At 39.3% G+C, this 22,837-nt stretch overlaps 1 protein-coding gene and 1 non-coding gene across 3 annotated transcripts; both read right to left on the bottom strand.

Moving 5' to 3' along the window:
* Window positions 1-711: 711 nt before the first annotated feature.
* Window positions 712-22,432, bottom strand: DBF4 (DBF4 zinc finger). Of its 2 annotated transcripts, none has more exons than XM_040964852.1 (12): window positions 22,102-22,432; window positions 21,081-21,253; window positions 13,110-13,286; window positions 11,915-11,965; window positions 11,390-11,459; window positions 11,108-11,184; window positions 8,693-8,729; window positions 7,186-7,231; window positions 5,577-5,705; window positions 4,704-4,818; window positions 3,332-3,456; window positions 712-2,031 (listed from the first exon to the last, which is right to left on the bottom strand). In XM_040964852.1, the coding sequence occupies exons 1-12, from the start codon at window positions 22,145-22,147 to the stop codon at window positions 1,056-1,058; spliced, it is 2,022 nt and encodes a 673-aa protein (XP_040820786.1). In that variant the 5' UTR covers window positions 22,148-22,432; the 3' UTR covers window positions 712-1,055. The 2 variants fall into 2 exon arrangements, with proteins under 2 accessions (XP_040820786.1, XP_040820787.1); XM_040964853.1 differs by having other exon boundaries at window positions 7,186-7,228; window positions 22,102-22,365.
* Window positions 17,767-17,903, bottom strand: LOC121145970. Its single transcript, XR_005882127.1, has one exon. It is a non-coding gene; the product is annotated as a small nucleolar RNA SNORA58 (small nucleolar RNA).
* Window positions 22,433-22,837: the final 405 nt, after the last annotated feature.

Below are 22,837 nucleotides of genomic sequence, written 5' to 3'. Positions count from 1 at the left end.
ACTGAGTATTCTCACTGATATTGTGCAAAATCATCCAAATAATATAAGGGTACTGATAGTCTTGAATGGTTTTTACAAAATACACATTTTCCATAAACTGTAAAGTTCCTTTCATGTCAAAACATGTAACAGTGTATAAAGGAGCTACAGGGGATTTCAAAAACTTGTGACTGTCAACTGATGTTAACTTTTTATGACAATGTATTCATGCAATACTCAGTGGCATCAAGTTTTTACCACTGGAATATTCCACTGCTATAAATACCTTATTCTGTAAAGATTTACTTAATGGAAAATGGCTCATATATCCTTAAAAAGATTTTTTTTTTTTGGTTATATATATATCTAAATTATTGTACAGACAAGAGGTAGAACAAAGCAAATCACAGATTTGCCAAATTGTTAACTATAGTTCAACATCACCTTTCCTTTCTCAATACCAAATTAGCACAGAGCATCATTCCTCTCAAATTTACTTACAAATGTAAATAATTAACAGAAAAGTTATATTCTACATTGCAGCTGGTTAAGTTTTTCCTTTATGGCTTGAATTTACCATATATACATACATAATTTGTCAGTTAAATAAAATATGGTCCAATTAGGTCACCCTCAAGTGTCAGTGTTTCTAATAAAAAATTCCAGAATCCCAATGAAAAGCTTACCTTTTCCTTTTTTTATGAATTAAAAAAAATATATATAATAATGCTGTTTTATCACAGGAATCTATTTTAATGGACAATAGATATAACTAAAATATCCAAATTCATGCTGACACATTTCTCCTATTCTCAAACACTCAAATTAACTTGCAGCGGCATAAAGAAAACTATATTGTTCATTATAATGTGCCAAAAATAATTATGAACATAGTAAAATGACATGTGAAAAGTTTATAATTTTCCTAATAATTCAATTCTGGAGAAAACAAAGCATCACCTTTATCATTAATATTTATATTTGTAAGCAAAGTTGGTCCAAAAAATCATAAGAATTTTTATAAATATTTATAACATTTTAAGAATATGATCCACATTTTCTGAAATGTAAATATCCTAAAAGCCAGTAAATGTAGAATTTGAGGGGGAAGAAAAAAACATTGACAACAGATTATTTGAGCTTTCATTGTCCCAAATATCTAAAACGTCACACACAGCACTGTTTTCAGGATAGCTTGTGAAACCCAAAAATTCTGACTTCTCTTCACTAGTCTGAAATAAGTCCAGTAGAGACTGTACTGGTGAACTGCAAATACTCTCTTCCTGTGTAATAAGATACTCAGTTCTCTTCCTATCCATTTCAGCATTTGGCTCCAGATTTTCTTTTTTATTTCTTCCTAATAATATTTTTACTTTTCGACGTATTTTACAAGGTAAACTATCCACATTCTTGAGGTCACATTCATTGGGTTCGTCACCAGGCCTCTGGGATTGAGTTTCTGCCTGAGGTGTTGGGAACTCTTGTGAACTGTTAATTGTTCTTAGATCAGAACTGGGATTAAATATTGAATGAAGGTGCGTTTTCTTTGTATTCTTTGCTGGAGAAAACACAGTCTCTAACTTTTGCGTTGGTTCAGCTGCACGACCAGTCATACTGGAAACAGAAACTTGTGCAGGAGTTTGTAGTGTACATGGATAGTGATCTACCCTCAATGCTTCCAAGTCAGTGTTAATTAATTTAGGATCAGAAATGTTCAGAAAACATTCCTTTATATTTTTATGTGGAGGTAGCTCTCTAGAATTCTGGCTTATATCATTTTCTGCTCTATTGAACATGGAACACTGATTATTCATCTTCTCATCCAGTCCTCTCAATTCTTTTGAGGGATTGTGGATAGATTCTGGAACCAACAAAAGCTGTTCTTCTCGTTCCTGGGTTTCTCCATGCAAGAGATTCTGCTCCGTCACCTGCACCTTACTGTCCCTGAAGTCCTTCTGAGAAGTGTGCTGCAATTCTAGCTTCTGTTTTAGTTGAGTCTTTTTCAGGACATCAGCAGAAACAGGAGAAACGCATCCAACACTGTATTTGATTCTTTACAGGAAGAAAAAGAAAAGGCAAAAGATAAAACGATTGCAAAAATACCTCAAAACTATTTGAGAAACCAATTTAACTTAGAAAACATCACGATAAAGAATTCTTAACATTTTGTCTAATTTTAGGTGTTCTAAAACTAATTAAAATATTAAAGATAGAGCTGAAACTCCTGCATCTCACTTTATCCACATTCTATCCCTGCAACAATTAAATATCCCGATTCTGATGCTTCTAACTACTTAATCATGTAAAGCAAAGAAAAATAACAGATTTAGGTCTGCCCTGAATTCTGCTCTTGTCCTGAAAAGCTTTCCTACTTCTGTGCTTTGATTTGTACTAACACACAGGGCTTATCCATACAAAAAGTAATCTTATGAGATTTCGGGAATAAGCTAATCAGAAGTATTTTTCTTAATAGGCAGTTGTTGTACTCTGAATAATTTTGTATTCTCAGTTAAAAGCCTTGTTGGCACCTTTAGTAATTATTACCAGTAAGGAGAGTTTAATACTTAGTGAACGTAAAAAAATAAGACTTCAAAGAGGCAAGCTGAGGAAGATGCCTTAAAATTCTTGAGATTAATAAAAAAAAGTTGTAATCCTCTTTCTAAATCTATCATTCTAGAGCAAAGACAAGCAAATTATACAAATTATGGGACAAGATGAAGTGTTCAGTGTACTTCCTTAAAAAGTTTTATAGCAAAGTTTTGTGGCTCAAAAGCTGGATAGTTCCAACAGAAATCTTGTGGTTCACATAACCTTATTTATTTTAGACTGATCTGCTTGAGAGGAAGAATTACAGACAAGGAGAGATGGAAAGTAATCTTCTATCCACTAGTTCACTCTCCAACAATTAGGGGTAGGCCAGGGTGAAGCCAGGTCATCCATGGTGGGTGTGGGTCCAAACCCTTGGGCCATCCTCCTCTGCTTTCCAGGTCCATCAGCAGGGAGGTGGATGAGCAGTGGACCAGCTGGGATATCAACTGCACCCTGTAGGGTTGCAGTAGCACAGGCAGGGCTTTACCAGCTATGCTACAATCCCAGCCAACATTATACTTCAGAAATGGCTCTTTGAAGAAAAAGTTTGCCAATTCCTCTTTTAAACAATAATGTCAAGAAGGGAATTAAAGGTAATCTAATGTAAGCATCTTTGGTAGTGGGGAAGGAAAGAGAGGAAGTCACTAGTTCTTAACCATGTATCCTGAAAGAATTTCCAAAGACAAGCACATTTCAGAATTATTTTGAGGTTAATCAAACAGTTAAACCTAGTAGAATTTAAAACTTAGGTTGATCAATTTACCTTTTTTTTTTAGGTGTGTCCCTTTCATATTCCATAAAGTCAAAAACTAACTTGGATATGATATCATCAACAACTTGATAGTGGCTACTCTGTGCAAAGTTTCTGTGTTGCTCAGTTAGAAGATGCTAAAGTAAAAGTGAAAACATGTCATTAAACTATATTTTTAAACAAACAGATTGCCCCCCTACCCTGTTCAGGTTTTCAAATATGCTCAGGCTTCAAAAATTAATTTACAATAATTATTCCAAAGAACATACTCTAACCATACATCAAAAAGATGTTAAAATAAAACTTCTTAGAAACCAGTAAACTACTTTTTCAGTGGAACTGAAGAGTAAGCAATCAAAAAAGATGGAGAAAGAATAACACTGAACATTTAGTGTATGTTTTAAATATCAATAATGTATAGTTTAGGGAGTAGTAAATGAATGAATAACTAAAATTAACATCCAAAAGTCAAAAACATTTAAAGACTGTTCAGATTAAATGAACATTATGAAGTATAGAATTAACAACTCATAAGGAAGTTAACATCTGAGAATGAGCAGAGCAACTAAAACCAAAAGTAAACAGAAAACAAAGTTCTTTCTAAATACTTGCTTTCTCCAAACTAACTCTATCACATGTCTGTCAACTGGCCAAGAAATCCCATCTACAATCTTATGCTAAGATAACTATGCAGGAATCTTATTCCCATTTCCCTAGTTTCGCATGTTAAATTTTGATTACGTCAATATCTGAAAATTAAAAACTACTGGCGCTAAAAAACAACACGTCAGATACATATGTATTTTCTGACTTGCAATATGTATGAAGTACAAGTTATGCATAAGAAATTTCAAAAAGTTCACGGGAAAATGCATATTCAACAGTATAAAAAATGGAACATATAATTTTTCGAAGTATTAAATGTGTTCCGGGGGAAAACCATTCATTAGAATGAAACCTTTTCCAACATGCAGTTCCTCTCCATCTCCACCTAGTTCCTATTCGACCTGTAAATCTTGAAAATTTCACTTTCTTTTATTCTAGGCTAAATAATCCCATTATTTATGATAAAGGCTTCACATTTCACTTGTGACATCACATCACGTTTACAAATGTATGTTTTAACTCCATCTTCTCTGCCATAACATAAAATGTAGAATAGGGCGTGCCTACCTTGTTTTAGCTTCAGTGACCCCAAAATATTTTTAAATTAATTTCTAATATTTTACTCCCTTTCGATTTCTAAAACCTAAAGATATTTTAATCAAAAAGAAATATATACTTAGTTATCACATTGCAGACGATCAATGTAATAAGCTACAATTTAAACAGCAAGTATCCAGCTTTACAAACATCAATCCCCTGAACATAAAATCCCATTTACACTGTCGAGATCTTCATATTTCTGCAAACAACATTCACAGTATCCTTTTCTTTTCTTCTCTTTCAAATGGATTTGAACTGGATTTCCACCATATTTATCAGCCTCTGTTTGGATTCTGAGAACAGAAATACATGGGGAAAACAATTCACAGCTGAGCCTAAGCAAAAAATTTTTCAAAAACTATTGTTTTAATCTGTTATGTACAGAATCTTCCATACTTTGTACAAATTTGTATTACCCAATGCTCTTGTACATTTATTTATCTAGCTAATTTAATTTGATATAGATAGATCAGAAGATCCACTGCTCACTCCCCACATGCCTACAGTCGCCAAAGCTGGGATAACTTAAAGCCAGGAAGCCTGGGTTTCCACGTGAATGCAGGGATCCAAGTACTAACTTATCTATCACCTGCTGTTTCAGAGTATACATGAACAGGAAGCTGGAATTGGAAGTGGATCCAGAACCTGAACCTAGGAATTCTATTATGGGACATTCTAATAGTGTTTTAACTTCTGTGCCAAACACCCACCCAATAAATGCTTTTACTTTGTTCAATTAAAAGGAAAATATGAAAAAAATAAGAATAATGGATATTCTGAGGAATATTTCAGATCACTTAAGAGAAATATTCCATGTTTATTATTTGAAAATATTTTCAGGCTCTCCTTCCCAACAAAATATGGTACCTTAAAAAGATCACACTTCACATCTAGTAGAGTGCTACTAAAATTACACAGGTGGGAAAGTAATCACAGTAGCCCTAACAAACTAGCAGTTTAAAATAAAACTTTTCAAATTATTATTTATAAAGTAAAATTACTTTAAATTTTAGAAATAATACTCCCCAAAATATTAAAAGTTCAAACCAACCTTAGTTTAACCTGAGTTTTCTTTTGCACGGCAGATGCTTTATCTGTATCAAATGGACTGAAGGGCTTCTGGATAGAATAGTTGATACAAGGCATAATGGTCAGCTGAAGGTAAAATGGCCTATACATTCTAAAAAGTATAAAAAGATAAATATGTAAGATTCCCTATAAAGAAAGGAAACGAAGCTTAAAGCCTTCCATTTAAAAATCATATACTTGGAGTCTGAAACAAATAATAAAAATGGACTGCTTCCCTTAAAATGACAAATTTCTACAAATAATTTTTTTCAATATTTAAAAGCAATCTTAACTTGTGGAAATATACCACAGACTTAATCATCCTAACTACTTTTAAGTGACTAGCACAACTTCATTAAATTTCCTCAATACTACGGATCCACCATCAGCACTGTCCTATGCAGTGCTATTAAACCCTGTACGCAGTAAGTAAAAAGATCCTCATTTCTCCTTTTTCCTAGGTTCTAGCTACCACCATCCTCCTTCCTGCGCTTAATGAATTTGCCTATTCCAGATGCCTCACATAATTGGAATCATACAGTATCTTTCCTCTTATTCCACTTAACCAGAGTTCATCTGTGTTTGTGTACATGTAGACCACTGATGATGGTGGGAAGGGTCAAAGAATAGGGGCAAGTTGGTGAGACAATTTGTTTCCAATTTTCTTTTTCATCATCCAATATCTGAGGGAATAGGGATGAGAAGGGGAAAGTCATACCCAGGATCCTACCCACACCGTACCCGGGGTCAACCCAGGGTCACCAATGTGGCACACCGTCCAAGGGTTCTGCTCCAGTGGTTGCAATAGTTACAAAACGCTGTCGATAGTTGGCGGGAAGAGTTGTCCAATTGGTCCTGCACACCAGCCTTTGCTATGGTACTAGATACCCTCTGCATGCTCCAATGGACTGTCATATTCCCTACATGCATCTGGGCATGCCACCTACAGCACCATTGCCAGCAACTGAGGAGGCCCAATTTTGATTCATGCACTTCACGGTCAGATCAGATCTTGCAATTCTTCCACTGGCTGGAGTTCTAAGTCCAGAAGTTTAATTGGAGATCAGGAGGTCTCCAAAGAAACCTTGTCTGAGATGACCCCACACGTGACTCCTGTGTGTGCTAGCCAGTACCAGGTCCAGTTCAAGCTGTCACCCACATCAGGTTACACACACACTGGTAGTTGCAGATGCGGGGTCTTTCTCCAGCCCCATCTCTTAAGCAAACCAATGGATCTTGTGGCCCAGACCAACCCTGCACACGACACTCTCAGCCCTCATGTATACTGGCGGGAACTCAGCCCAGTTGGGTGACCCAGAATAGCTCCCACCAGGAGACCCCCACCCAGCCTTGGTTGGTATCATAATTGCTTCAAATCTGGCATTTCAAAGAAATACCTATAACATATTAAAACTAAATTTAGCTCTGGAGCACAAATGATTTAATACTATCTTCTGTAACTTCTGCTATATGCAGATTAGAAAAACAAAAATGAAGCTACAGAAATCAAACAGTATTACTGGAGTTAGTTTGATTAGTTATAAAGATGTCTCTAATGCTAAAATCATACAGACTGAATTGAAGATACTTACTGATTTATATCTTCCACCTTTACAAAAGGCTTTTTGAGTCTTCCTGCTGGAGCACATGGAAAAAATTAAACACAAATCTGATTTTTTTTTTAAATAAAACTACATGGCAATAAACAGCTCCTCTATTCACACCTTCCCCTCCTCTCTAATACCTTATAGATTCATTTCAAAGTTTAAGCCTCAGGTGAGATATTTTCTATTATCACTCATTTCTAGAAATCATAGCAACTGTTTGCATATCCCCAGATTATTAAGCTGAAATAGCTTAAAAAACTATGATTAATTTAAGAGAAACTTGAACTGCAACTGGGGAAAAAAATGCATTTGTATTTTTATTAATCTCTAACTGAAATTTAACATTCCTCCAGTTGTAAGCAAAGAAAAAAAAAATCACAACTGAATTTAAGTACCAATAACTCTGATATCAAGAGAAACAGTAGATATTGATATATTAATCACAGCTCTCAAAAGCAACATTTATGCTAGTTATTCCAAAAATAGATAACAAATGGAACCACAAGAACTTTTCTGGGATGGGTAGTAAAACCAAGTATATTACCAATTCATAATTACAATCTATTCTGATATCTGATTTTGAATACAATTCGATACAACTAATTTGATTGCTTCTGTTTGTTTTCTTAAGTCATCTAGTAATTTACTTTTTAAAAAATCTGAGAGGCAGGGTCCGGAAAAGTGGCCTAGCGGCTAAAGTCCTTGCCTTGAACGTGCCAGGACCCCATACAGGCAGCAGTTCTAATCCCGGTAGACCCCACTTCCCATCCAGCTCCCTGCTTATGGTTCAGCTCTGGCTGTTGCAGCCACTTGGGGTGTGAACCATCGGACAGAAGATCTTCCTTTGTCTTTCCTGTGCTGTGCATCTGCCTTTCCAATAAAAAATAATAAATAAATCTTTTAAAAAATTGGAGAGGCAGAGAAAAAGAGCATGAGCAGGAACACTCCAATGCTCACTGCCTCATTCCGAACACCTGGGGAGTCAGAGTATACAGAAGTTTCTCTTTTAAGTCTTTCTAAAAAAAATAAATAAATCTTAAAAAAAAGAAAAAGAGACATCTGAATACATCATTTAAAGAATTGCTTCTAGGGCCTGGCGCGATGGCATAGTGGTTAAGGTCTCGCCTTGAATGCCCTGGGATCCCATATGGGCACGGGTTCTAATCCTGGCAGCCCCACTTCCCATCCAGCTCCCTGCTTGTGGCCTGGGAGAGCAGTTGAGGACGGCCCAAAGCTTTGGGACCCTGCACCCGCGTGGGAGACCCGGAAGAAGCTCCTGGCTCCGGATTGGCTCAGCTCCAGCCATTGCGGTCGCTAGGGGAGTGAATCATCGGACAGATCTTCCTCTCTGTCTCTCCTCCTCTCTGTGTATCCGACTTTCCAATAAAAAATAAATAAATCTTTAAAAAAAGAAAAAAAAACTGAATTGCTTCTAGATTTATTTTGTCCCCTAAAGCAAACTACACATATTTAAAGATATCAAAATACTTACTTTTGGTTTTTTGTGAGCCAATGCAAACTCTTTTACCCTAAAAAATTTTGAAAAAATATTGAGTTTCATTACAGCAAAAATAAACAACTTTAATTGCTAAACATCCTGAAGAATAAAAAAAAATCATATAGGAAACCTACCATATATTAAAAAGGAATGATTTGTGAAAAAGAAAATTTTACCTTACAAAACCAACTAAACCAAAGCAATTAAACAATGACTATTCAAAAATTAATGAACTTAACCACTGGTAAAGAAAAAGTTCAATTCTATAGCAAATCCACTAGGTACCTTGCATTCCAACTATACGTGTTTTTGTTTGGTTTTTTTTTTTTTTTTTGCCTTCACAGAAATTTTTAATTCTTAAGCTACAGTCAGTTAACATGAAAATGGTTATACAAGTTGGTTATGCTTTTATGTACTCATCCAGCAAAACCCTTGTGTTAACATGAAGAAAACATTTAGCCAAGAATTTACTGTATATAGTCTGTTCAGGCCAATGTGAATTACATCTAACACAGGCAGTGAAACCCACTGACAACTAAAACCTCCTAATAATATTTACTGCAAGGAACCACCTGTAGAATGGAAAGGCAAGAGCCGACTATGGAAAGGAACCACGGCACAGTTCTGCAGTAGCACGGGAAGAGCAGCTACAGTCCCGCACCAATCTCACCTTTCTGGCTCCAGCAGTCCTAAGACTACTAAGGGAATCCCTGCATTGTTTCTTTTTCCTTTTCTTCCAGTTTTTGCTCTCACAATGTGTCTTGGGTTTGAAGCTGTAGCTGTTAAGGTAGCCTCAGCAACTAAAACTGAGGAACACTGTGAAAAGGACTACTGCGTACTAGATTTACAGGCAACCCAGACAAAGAGGAAGCAAGAGGAGACCCCTGACTCCCTGCACAAACTCACTCCTGTGGCAGATTTAACTTCAAGCTGTAGATGCTAGGACAGACCTAAAGCAGCAAAAGGCTTTGCAAATTTAATCAAGATTAAAGCCACCATCCAAATTGTAGACTAAACTATACATGGCATGTACACATGACAACTCAAAAGCTTCAAGCAAGACTAAAACTTGAAATTGAGATTAAAACAACCAGGCTCAAAAATTAAAATGCAATTGTTCTGGGGGTGGGGAGGGAATGGAAGAACTATGTGATAAGAAAAAACTAGCATTTTTCCACTATTGCAATACATCTAAGAACCATACAGCCAAAAGTTGCCCCACATATAAAGAACTGGGAAAGTATGATCAATTTTTAAAGGAGAAGGGACAAATAGATGGAAATTCTAAGATGTTTCCAATGTCATAATTACCAGAAAAGATTGTAAAATTAATGGTAAGATACAAGTTTTCAGCAGAAAAATAAAACACAAGAAAAACAAAATTTGCAAAACAAAAAATACCTGGAATATAAAATTCATTAGAACAGGCTTAATAAAAAGCAAAACACAAATAATAAAGTACTAGTGAACTCAAAGACAAATTAAGAAATTTTCAGTTAGAAAAAAAAAAAAGGAAATTAAGTAGATAGAGGATCTGTGGAATAACATAAGCGCTCTAACCCTAGTGGTGTTCAAGTTGTAGAAAGCGTCATCCTCTAACTCACCAGTCAACTTGTAATGTATAAGAGAGAATGTTCAAAACATGCCTTCCCATTTATCAGCTTCATGGCTATGTACACCCTGCTGTGAAATGTTATCTTCCTAAAGCCGCTACAGCATTCATTCAAAAGCTCTACAGACCATTTTTGATCTGCGAAGAATAAGGAGAACCAGAAGAAAAAGAAAATTCTGGAAGAACAGAAATAAAGGAATGGATGATGACCTATCATCAATAGGACTGGTTTTAAAAAATACTCATGTAAGGGAATGTATAGTTATGGCCTAACAGAGATTAACATATTCAGATGTGAAGATACAACGCCATATGCTTTCTTACTTCCAAATCAAAAATGAACTCCCAATGAAATTGTTGGACATGTCTAGACAATGGGATGCTGGACTGACATTCTCTGTACCAGCAATGTAGGGGCACACTTAAATAACAGACTGATGCACTTATGACTGCATATGAAGGACTGTTCTAATATGGGAATAATCAGTCAAGGGGTAGGTGCAGAAAACCCAAACCCTATGGAATTGTACCAAGAAGTTCAAAACAAATTAAAATAAAAAATCTGAGTGGCAATTTGTCAGGTGTTTTATACCTTGTAATTTGAAAAGTGGGAAGTAGAATGGGATAGAACAAATCTAAAAGGAAGAAATTGTAAATATTAGATACATAGTTAGAAAGAGATGTGAGATTAAGGAAGGTTTTTTCTACTTTAATAATACTTTGTGTGGCAGGATAAATTTTATATGTACATAAAAATCAAACTTGATCACTTTTAAAAATTAAAGAAGGCAACATACCACATCTTTCACAGAAACACTTGATTTCTTGAATAAATACAATTCTTTTTTCTTTTGGTCAATGTAGTATCTAATATCTTTATTAAAAGAAAGAGAAACGTTTAAGATTAGCAATTTTATCTTGAAGTTACAATACTGTTTTTTCAGATGTAATAAATTTTAATGAATGAATTGCCATTATAAATAGCTGTTGCTATTAACATTTTCATTACATAAGTCAGGAACTAAAGGGTAGATATAAATTAACAAATATTGTCAAAAAGACAATCATAAAATCCTTACCATCAATATGAAGAATTTTTACTCCCCATGATAAGGCATTTGATAATATACTATTTGATGGGATAAAATCCTGTAAAAAAAAAAAAAAAAGGACAGTTTTTCTAAGAAATTATCATTTTAAATAAAACTAAATTGCTAAAAAAAATCAATTGTTTGAAGCTTACTAGTTTACTTTGTCTCTGAAGTGCTAACTGATAGCAGGTCACCCTCTGAAGTTACAAAACCAATGAAGGCATTAGGTATCTCTTCATGGTGTTTCTAAAATCAACCCCATTTAATATACCCTCACATTCTTTACAATTTCATGAATATTTGTACCACAAACTTCAAGTTCTCAGTAACATTTTAAAAGGCCACAAGATGGGGATGTTTCTTCACGAAAAGCAGACTGTAATATAGACATAGGTTGAAATTCATGTTATCCCTTTTAAAATGATCAAAGAAAAACTCCAAAAATATCCGCTATTTCCAATTAAGTTTTAAGTAACAAAACATGCAGTGTGAACTTTCAAAGTTCCTACTTACATGGTCCTTGATAGCTTTTTCAACCAATAATTTTCCTCTGCTTAAACATACCTAGAAAGGAATAGGAAAATAAACAGATGTTTAATTTGGAAAAATTAAATAGCTATCTCTTAATAGCTATCAATACCAAACCTATGTAATATAGAGTGATTTCTTCAGGACTTTGGCAGGACTTTTATAGATCACTTTCCTGTCTGTTTTTTTTTCTCAATTTCTCTGCTTTTTAGATAGCTGCAGAAGACTTAAGATTTATTTATGGGGCCCAGCATGGTGGCGCAGTGGTTAAGTTCCTCGCCTTGCACGCCCGGGATCCCATATGGGCGCCAGTTCTAATCCTGGCAGCCCTGCTTCCCATCCAGCTCTCTGTTTGATGCCTGGGAAAGCAGAGAGGACAGCCAAGATCTTGGGATACTCCAGCCATGTAGGAGACCCAGGTAGGAGCTCCTGCCTTCTGCCTTTGGGTCAGCTCTGGCTGTTACAACCACAAGGGGAGTTAACCAGTGGACGGAAGATCTTTTCTGTTTCTCCTCTTTCCCATAGATCTAACTTTCCAAAAAGAGTAAATATTTAAAAACAAACAAAACAAAACCAGGCAATGGGGGCTAGATATGACTGGGGCCATATTTTCCTTACCACCTAAAATTAATATATTTGCATTTCTTCTTTAGAACAATCTAGTGGTTGGCATAGTGGCGCCAACAAGCTAATCCCCCACTTGCTGGCACCGGCATTCCACATAGGTGTCGGTTCCTGTTCCAGTTGTTCTACTTCCTGATCCAGCTCCCTGCTTATAACCTGTGAAAGCAGTAGAGAACGTCTCAAGCCACTGGGCACCGGTACCCACGTGGGAAAGAAGCCCTTGGCTCCTAGCCTGGGACCAGTCCTGCTCTGACTGGTGAGGCCATTTCTGCAGTAAACCAGCAGATGGGAAACCTCTACCTGTGTCTCCCTCTCTTTCTTTCAAAGTAAAAGAAATAAATCTTAAAGGGTTCATTTAGAATCAGGCTAGAAATACACAAGTACTATTTTTTTAAATCATTTCCAAAGATAGCACTCTTATTGTTACCAGGAAATCACAAATAATATGACTGTATAACTGTTCTAGCTAAATGAAATGAAGTCTGCAGCCAACCTGCTATTGAAAACCAAGAGATCCTCAGGTGACAGCCTTTCCAAGCACATTTAAGGGACTTACTGTGTCTGGAGACTTAAACGAGCTCCCATCATGGCTGGGGTGAGAAGTGGCTTCTGCAGTATACACAGATTCGGGACTTGGTACAGGAGATACTCGGCCCAAGGTTTGTGCAAATTTAGCTTCCTTTTTATTTGAAATAAGATAACTGATATCTTTGCTGAGAAATTCTTCGACCCGCTAGAGGCAAATAAAAAATGTGTATGTCATATATTAGGCACAGGTTAAAGCCCTATTTTGATGCAGTTTACTATTTTGTAAATTATTTTTATGGCTTTATTTTAGTAAACATGGAATTCTAAGGAAGTATGAGAGTTTCAAGAACACAACAACAGCATGTGCTGTGACCCATGTAAGAACCACACGGAACTAGTGCTTTCCATTTTTTTCAGGAGACGAGATAAATCGTGGCTTGTCAGAGGTTATACCAACAGTGAATTACAGACTTTGAACAGTTATTTCAACTTGTGACACAACTTTAGTTCATAATCTAAAATGGCAGAGCCCATTAAAACTTTTTGAAATGCTGAAAAGTTTTCTGAAGTAACCAATACAGTCCCCACTTGCCATATGGGATTATTGAGCACTTGAAATCTGGCTGGCGTGAATAGGCCATGGGATTTTATATTTTATTTGAACCTAAATCACTAAATTATAAAACTTTCTGCCAAGGCCTAAGCTTACAAAAGGGTAAGAAGCTCCACCTTGACAAGTGTAAGATAGTTTAAAGAGAATCTCCCTACAAAAAGTGTGTGATATGGGCCCAGCGCAGTGGCGCAAGTGGTTAAGGTCCTTGCCTTGCACACCCGGGATCCCATATGGGCGCCGGTTCTATCCCGGCAGCCCCGCTTCCCTTCCAGCTCCCTGCCTGTGGCCTGGGAAAGCAGCCGAGGACGGCCCAAAGCTTTGGGACTCTGCACCCACGTGGGAGACCCGGAAGAGGCTCCTGGCTTTCGGATTGGCATGGCATCGGCCGTTGTGCTCACTTTGGGAGTGAATCATTGGACGGAAGATCTTCCTCTCTGTCTCTCCTCTCTGTATATCCGCCTTTCCAATAAAAATAAAATAATAAAAATAAATCTTAAAAAAAAAAGTGTGTGATAAGCACTGTTCAAATGTCTGCAGTTATGGACACGAAACAAGTCAGCATTACTGAAGATCAGTCACGCCTGGGGCAGGCAGGAAGCACACACTAGGTTAAAACAAACAAACAAAACCGCTAGTACCATATAAAATATACACTGCATAAATACAAATATTAAATAAGACACTAAATACTAGGCAGAAAAAAAATTATTAATAATTAATTTTGCATAAAAGAAACTCTTCTTTAAAAAAAAAATTGGTTTTTGTTGGAAAGTCAGATATACAGAGAGAAGAGACAGAGATGAAGATTTTCCGTCCATTGATTCACGCCCCCAAGTGACCGCAGCTCCTGGTACTGGAGCCAATCTGAAGCTAGGAGCCAGGAGCTTCCTCCAGGTTTCCCATGCAGGTGCAGGGTCCCAAGGCTTTGGGCTGTCCTGGACTGCTTTCCCAGGCTACAAGCAGGGAGCTGGATGGGAAGTGGGTTGCCGGGACACAAGATGACGCCCATATGGCAAACCAGCATGTGCAAGGTAAGGACGTTAGCCGCTAGGCTACCACTCTGGACCCAAAGAACCACTTTTTAAAAATGGATAATTTCATCTAAGAATTACATAGAATTCGCTACTGAAACAAGCAAGCCTTCTTTGGGTACAGGTAAATCATTTTTTGTGTATTCATTTTCACTGATTAACAAATACAGCATCCACATTAGTTTATTCCAGGGATTACAGACTCAAACCCCTACTAGTTAGAAAGGAACCTAAATGAGCAGTTCAGACAGCAAATACACTCTTCATTTTTCTAATATTCCAAGAGAAGCCTAATCTCCTACATATTTTGTAATAAAATATACACAAGGCATGGCGTGATGGCCTAGTGGCTAAATCCTCACCTTGCATGCGCCAGGATTCCATATCAGTGCCAGTTCATGTCCCAGCAGCCCCACTTCCCATCCAGTCCCCTGCTTGTGGCCTGGGAAAGCAGTCAAGGACAGCCCAAAGCCTTGGGTCTGTGCCTGTATAGGAGACCCGGAAGAGGTTCCTGGCTCTGGCTTTGGATCGACCGTCAGCTCTGGCTATTCAGCACTTGAGGAGAAAAGCAGCAGACAGAATATCTTTCTCTCTTCCCTCTATGAATCTGATCTGACTTTCCAATAAAAATAAATCTTACACACAAAAGTTTTAGCATTTTAGCCATTTTGAGAAGTTTACTTTTTACTTATTTGAAAGACTAAGAAGCAAAGAAAGTTTATTCATTTGCTGGTTTACTCCTCACATGCCCCTAAGAACCAGGGCAGGGCTAGGCCAGAACTCGAAGCCAGGAACTCCAGGCATCTCCCAAGTGCTCAGCAGCTAGTCAAGTACTGGAGGGACACATTGTCAGGAAGCTAGATTAGAGTAACTAGGACTCCAACAGAAGTTCTGATATGAGATGCAAGAGTTCCACAAAGCAGCTGTAACCCACTGTGCCACAATGCCTACCCCATTTGAGACATTTTTTTAAGTATTCAATTGATAATAAGTACATTCTCAACGCTATGCAAACATCACTGCTATCAAAATTTCTACAACTTCTTCATAATCCCAAATTGAAAGTTTGTACCAAAGTAAACAAGCTAAACACCTTCTGTCCCCACACCCCAGCTCACAGTATCCTTTATTCTATTTCCTGTATGAATGTACAATTCTGAAAGTTCTCAATAAAGCTCATATTGGAATTTAATACTGTGAATTCCTAATCTGTGGTATTTGGAGGCAGGACCTTTTGGGAGCTACTTCCTGTTAAAGGAAGCCATCAGCATGCATGCTAATTTAGCAGGCCTGAGGCTATGATAAAAGTGTCACCATGTAATGCTCTTCCTGCCTTGGGACTTGGCAAAGGCTTCTCAACAACAAGACCCTGCCAGACAGGACCACCTGACTTAGAATTTAAAAACAGAAGCCAAAAGAAACTTAATTCTTAATCTGTAGGACTGTGGTAGCAACAGAAAGTGGACTAAGCCACTCATGTCAGTGGAATCCTATATTTGTCCTTTTTGGAATGTTTTATTTCACTGAACATATTTTTAAGGTTTATTCACAATATGTTCTATATTTCTTTTTAAAACTGAGTAATAATCCATTGCAAATATCTATAGTGAATGATGTTTCTGCTAATAACTATTAACTGTGGATAACACCTCTATGAACATAAAAAATCTTCCAGAACGATTTTCACATCTTTTGCATATAGATAGCCAGAAATAGAACTGCTAGATCATAAGGTAACTCAATTTTTAATTATTTTTTTTAGAAACCACCCATACTGTTTCACATATTTTTTATTTACACTCTTAGATAATGTTTTTTGAGGCACCAGTTTCTAATTTTCTAAGTCCACCTTTTCTAGTTTTTTTTATTAGCTGTGATTTAGCTATCATATCCAAGAAATAACTACCAGTCCAATGTAATAAAAGGGTCTCCCCCCTAATATTTTCTCCATTAAGTTTTTTTTAGCTCATATTTTTATTTCTTAGATCCATAGTTATTTTAAAATATTACATTAAATATTATACTGACTCAACTTCCTGTTTTGGGGTTTAGATAATTCCGTTTTCCTAGCACGAGGTATTGCAGAACTCATGTCTTATTCCCACAGAATGATCTCAGTACTCTTATTGGACCCAGCACAATAGCCTAGTACATAAAATCCTCTTCTTGTACATGCTGGATTCCCATATGGGGGCTATTTTGTGTCCCAGCAGCCTCTCTCCCCATCCAGCTTCCTGCCTGTGGTCTGGGAAAGCAGTGGAGGACAGTCCAAGCCTTGCATCCATGTGGGAGACCTGGAAAAGACTTTTAGCTCCGGCTTCGGATTGGCTCAGCTACGGCCTTTGTGGTCACTTGGGGAGTGAATCATCGGAGGGAAGATCTTCCTCTCTGTCTCTCCTCCTTTCTGTATATCTGACCTTGCAATAAAAATAAATCTTTCACAACTCCTTGTGTTTTCTACACTTCTTAGAAGGGATTCAAATGCCTTTTACAACTAAATCCTAATCTAACTATTTCTTGCCATTTCCCTCTTCTAAATCACGGTAATCATTTGCCTCAGCTTTAACAACAATTTCTACATATTTTGCCAAAGTACTAACAGTGCTTTACTGTAAATCATGTATTAGCTTGTCTGGCATTCCCACTAAGTTGTTACTTCCATGAGCGGACCTACACCTTATTGCCATACCTATCATCTAAAATCAGGCTGATTACTGGAGGAAAAATTGGGGGGTGAATATTCCCAAGTCCATATCTTGTTTTTTTAAAGTTACTTCACATATATACACTCTTCATCATTATTCAAAGATGAGTTCAAACTGTATTTATACAATATTCTCTAGAATCCCTCAGATGGAGTTCATCTCTCCTTGATATTCCATGTCAACTCTATCTAAAGCAGAACCTGAGGGTGGGATAGAAACACTGCATTCACATTTTTAAACACAATTTTTTCCCCTTTTTTTAAATCAGAAAAGCAAAGTGAAACAGGAAAGGTTCAATGGCATTCATCCTCGAGAATCAGAGGATGAGGGAGAGTATCATGTTGGAGTGTGGCAATTTATCCAGCTACTGATTCAGCTGGCTAGAGCTGGCATGAACTCCAAATTTACTCTTGCATACACTGTCCCCCCTGCCTAGCTATGAGCGGAGTCAGACAAGGTCTACTGGCATGCCCTGGATCCACATTTCTACCTACCATGACACAACACACCATGCTCTCCAGTAACCAGATACTCACAATTGTTGACTTTACCATGGTCTTTACTTTTTGATGACTCAAACTTGTGGTGGCTAACTTTAACACTATCCTCAAGTTCATGGTGTGGCAGGGTATCTGCCCTCACATTTCTGTTCTTTTCTAATTTTAACTGTGACTGTTAAGATATAGACCTAAATGTGATTGGTTCCAGATGGCTTTGTAAAACAATAGTCACTTTTCTTACCATTATTAGATATTTGGTCATCATTTTGTATTTCACTATTATACCCTCAGTACTTGAATTTGTCAGGCACCACTGCCAAATTGGGGTACTTAAATGTTTTAATTAAGACCAGAAAAATATATAGAAATGCCCAATTAAACAAAAAGTCACCATCAGTAATAGTATGGAGACAAACTGTAAAAAAGATAAAATTAAGAAACACACAGGAGCAGGTATTTGGCATAAAGGTTATGATACCACTTAGGGTTCTGCATTTCATACTGGAGTGCTCAGGTTCAAGTCCTGGCTCTACTCCCAGATTCCTGCTAAATGTATACTTTGCGAGGCAGCAGGTCATAGAGTTCAAATGCCTAAGGCTTTCCTTACCCACACAGCAGGCGAGGACTGAACTCTGGGTTCCTGGCTTTGGTCTGGCCAAGTCCCTGCTGTTGCAGGAATTTGGGGGAAACAGCTGGCAAATGGGAAACGTTTCTTTCAATTCTTTTTTAAATTAGTGCCTAGAGGCCAAAGTTACTATAATTCATGTAGATTTTTACGACATGATCTTTTTAGTGACAGAAATGTGCCAAAACCAGAAAACTCAATCCAGAGAATAAATATTGGAATCCAGTAAAGGCCATACATGAAGGCATCAGAATTCAATGAATAAAAATATTTTAAGATGACAACTGAGGCTAGTATTGTGGATAGCAAGTTAAGTGGGCACTTGTGACCCCATACCATGACAGTGGTTCAGGACTGATTCAAGTCCAGTCTGCTCCACTTCCAATCCAGAACCCTGTTAACAGACCTTGCAAAGCAGCAGATGTCCTAATTGTTTGCATACTTGCCACCAATGTGGGAGACCCAGACGGAGGCCCTGGCTCAGTCCCAGTCACCACAACTATTTCAAAAAAAAAAATCAGTGGATACAAGATCTCTTTCTCAGTGTTTCCCTCTGTCACTCTTTCAAATAAATAAACTTTTTAAACAATTTTTTATTTCTGTGAAAGAATGATAGAGGGAATGAGAGACAGATTTATCCACTGGTTAACCCCCCAAATGCCCTCAAATGCCAGGGCTGGGCCAGGTGCTTCTTCCAGGTTTCCAATGTAAGTAGAGGTGCTGGGGCATCTTCCACTACTTTCCCTGGTATTTGTACAGGGTGTTGGATTGGAACCCTAACAGGAAAGCAGGGTCACTGGTATTGCAGGTGGCAGCCTTTTCTATTATACCACCAGAGTAGCCCAAATAAAATGTATCTTCCAAAAATGAGATTAGCAAATTAATTTGAAAATCCACAGCTTTAGGGATAAATTTTATACAAGCCTTTAATATGCTCCAAATGTCATTAATCTCTTCAAGCCATTTTAGTAAAGATTTGCAGCATATACAACCAAAAGATTCCTCATCTATTATCTATGGCAGATTCATCTTACAAGCACCTCATAAACTGCTAGTGGGGATAAAAAGCAGGGCAAGGAGTTCTTGTTCTGGCATCCCTATTGCTGCTAGTTCCCTTTTCACAGCCTTTCTGCATTGCATTTGTGAATGTACATTTTTATACCACCATTAAACACAAAACTTGAGGGTCAGCCCTGTAGCATAAAAGGTAAAGTCACCACTGGCAATACCAGGCATCTGATATGGGCTTCACTTGGAGTCCCAGGTTCTCTACTTCCTATCCAGCTCCCTGCTAATGTGCCTGGAAGGGCAATGGAGAACAGTGGAGAACCGTGTGAGTACTTGGGTCTTTGCATCCATGAATGCAACTCAGAAGCAGGTCCTGGCTTCTGGCTTTGGACTGGCCTAGTTCCAACTGTTGTGGTTATCTGGGGAGTAAAGCAGTGGATGGAAGCTCTCTCTGTAACTGTGCTTTTCAGATAAATACATCTTTTAAAAACAAAACAAGATAGAACAAAACAAACCCACAACATCAGTAACAATAGCTAATGGCTCAGTCATTACATTTCAGAGAGCTGTCATAAAAAGCTACTTGACAGCCAACGGCTGCTACAGGAATAAAAGGTGCCCTGGTACATCATGACTCTGGAATTAGAGACCTAACATTGCTTTCACTGATCTATTTAGCAAGTACTTCACTTCTACAATGAAAACATTCAACGACTAAGATCCTGAGCAAGTTAAGACCACCTTGATAGGCAACAGTCATTATTAGAAAGCCTAGAAATAAAACATGAGCTTTAGGAATTCAATCTAGCAAAAGATGAGTAGCAAAACTGAACTGAAGAATAACTTTCTAGACAAGTAAATCACATGGGCAAACAATCCTAGAACACATGTTACAAACATGCCTAGCCTGTCTGGCTCCTGAAAGGACCAACGGAGATGCTCAGAGATGTTGACCTACACTGACTCAAAAGTTCAGAAATCTTCAGACAGAAAGCATGCGCTAAAATTTAGCTAATATTTTCCTTAATTATAAGAAAATCTTAGCTTTTTGCTTGAGTTTCCTAATTTCTAATTAATGGATCAGGTAGTAAAGTGAGTTTCTCACAGTGGTACTCTAAAATTTTGTTTCCTTACTGACATTTGTTCTTGTTCAGCCTCAATATTTCTATCAGCCAAGAACAATTTTAATTCTTGTTCTGTAGTAACATTTTAGATTGTTACACTCATCCAAATTAAGTAGATCTTTTACTAAGCTGTAAGGCATCCAACATTACAGTGAAAAGGCAGAGTAGTTCCACTAGGACAAGGAAGTCTCATTTTGCACACTTTGATAATTCAATGCTACTTTCTTAATCAAAGAAACCTCAAAAAAAAAAAAAAACACCTGTTTTTATTTATGACACATTGATTTAAAGAAAGTCTTAACCCCAGTGGTAATAGATGGTTATAAATTTTCCAAAATGAAAAAGGCAATTACATGATTACAAAATTTCTTTCAACACACAGTTCTTACTTACCCCTCCCAGATCCTTAATTTCCTTTTGCAGTTTTTCACACACTGGGGCAGAAGGTATGTCAAGGTAAAACACTTTCCCCCAAAGCGGTTTATATTTGGACTTTTCTGGTCTGTTTTCAGTTTTCAGAGATTTTAAAGACGATCTGTTTTTCTCATTTTTGACTTGAATTCCATCTGTTATTAAAAATGTTTAGAATGAGATCTCACTGGAGATACAATCTGTTTAAAAGTATTTCATGCCACAGTCCTAGGAACAGTCCTCATAAACCTTAAATCATTAGCATGTAAATACTTCATAGCACCACTGAAGATAAAGGCAGCAAGCCCCAGCCACTTTTTACTGATTCGACCTTAGAAAGTTGCATCTGCAGGAAGGCGCAGAACTCTACAAAAGTGCAGACAGAAGCTTTTAAAAGCATGCACACTCTTCCTACGACTCCGAAGTGCGTCCCAGGCATCACGGCCGGCCTGCTGACCCTCGGAGCTCACAGCCCGGCTATGGCTGCCACGCAGGCCCCAGGCCGCCCAGGCCTGCATTCCACAGCCAGTGGGGCTCCTAGGTGGAGAGGAACCCAACTTGGGATGTCCCCACCCACGGCATCATCCTTCCTGGAAGAGACCCTGAGCTACAAGCAGCTGCTTCAAAACAGCCAACCGCTGCCCACGGGAAAGCCAGCCGCGACGGCGACAGGCCCAAAGGAAGGCGACTCCACACGGACTGCTTTCCCTCCCCGAAACCAGGGCAGAGAAACACAAAGGCTTTCCCCTAACCCCAGCAGCGAGGGAGAGCGGACGTGGGCACAGACCCCCGAGCAACCGGCCCTCTCACCCTGAGGCGCGAGCCCTCGCTATCGCCCTGAGGAAAACGCGGGACGCAGCCGCCCTTCCACCACGGCCAAGAGCTGACCGAAAAGAGGAGAAAGGCGGCAAAAAGGAGGCGGCGGAAGAACCCGGACATGTACGTGGGGCCGCGCGAGGAGGGGAGGACTGAAGGCTCGGCGGGCGGAAGAGGGGCCGCGTACCCTGGAAATGCCCTTTACTGTGAATCCTCATGGTTCCGGAGTTCATGGCAGCCGCCCGGCACCTACATGCTGAGAAGCGCAGGCTGTCGCGCCGGAGGGCCGCCAAAGCACGGCGCTGACAGGACGGCCGCGCTCCCTCCCGACCACCACCGGCCGCCGAGCCGGCCGAGGTCCGGGAGTCGGCGGGCCGGGTTTCCGGGTCCGGCTCGGGCTCCTAGGCGCGGAGGAAGAAGTGCCCCAGACACCAACGAGTGAGCGGCGGCGGTTGAAGATTTGAAAACGCGTCACGAGGCCGCGGCGTGCCGACGCGCGCCCCGCCTCCTCTCCCGCCCGGTGCTGACTGCGCGTGCCCGCCTCCTCGCGCCGGTTCCGCCCCCTGGCGCCGCAGCTCGCCTCCTCACGCCTCCCCTCTCGCGCTCCGCCCCCTCGCGCCGGTCCCGCCCCTCGCGCCGAGGCCCGCCCCGCTGCGGCGCCCAGGCTCCCGCAGGCCCCAGCCCCGCCCCTCGCGCTCGCTCCGCCCCCTCGCGCCGAGGCCCGCCCCGCTGCGGCGCCCAGGCTCCCGCAGGCCCCAGCCCCGCCCCTCGCGCTCGCTCCGCCCCCTCGCGCCGAGCCCCGCCCCGCTGCGGCGCCCAGGCTCCCGCAGGCCCCAGCCCCGCCCCTCGTGCTCGCTCCGCCCCCTCGCGCCGAGCCCCGCCCCGCTGCGGCGCCCAGGCTCCCGCAGACCCCAGCCCCGCCC

This window comes from Ochotona curzoniae, unplaced genomic scaffold (assembly GCF_017591425.1).
Source record: "Ochotona curzoniae isolate NIBS_2020 unplaced genomic scaffold, NIBS_Ocur_1.0 scaffold_3835, whole genome shotgun sequence".
Classification (NCBI taxonomy): domain Eukaryota; kingdom Metazoa; phylum Chordata; class Mammalia; order Lagomorpha; family Ochotonidae; genus Ochotona; species Ochotona curzoniae.
This window is presented reverse-complemented; position numbering and strand designations above follow the sequence as displayed.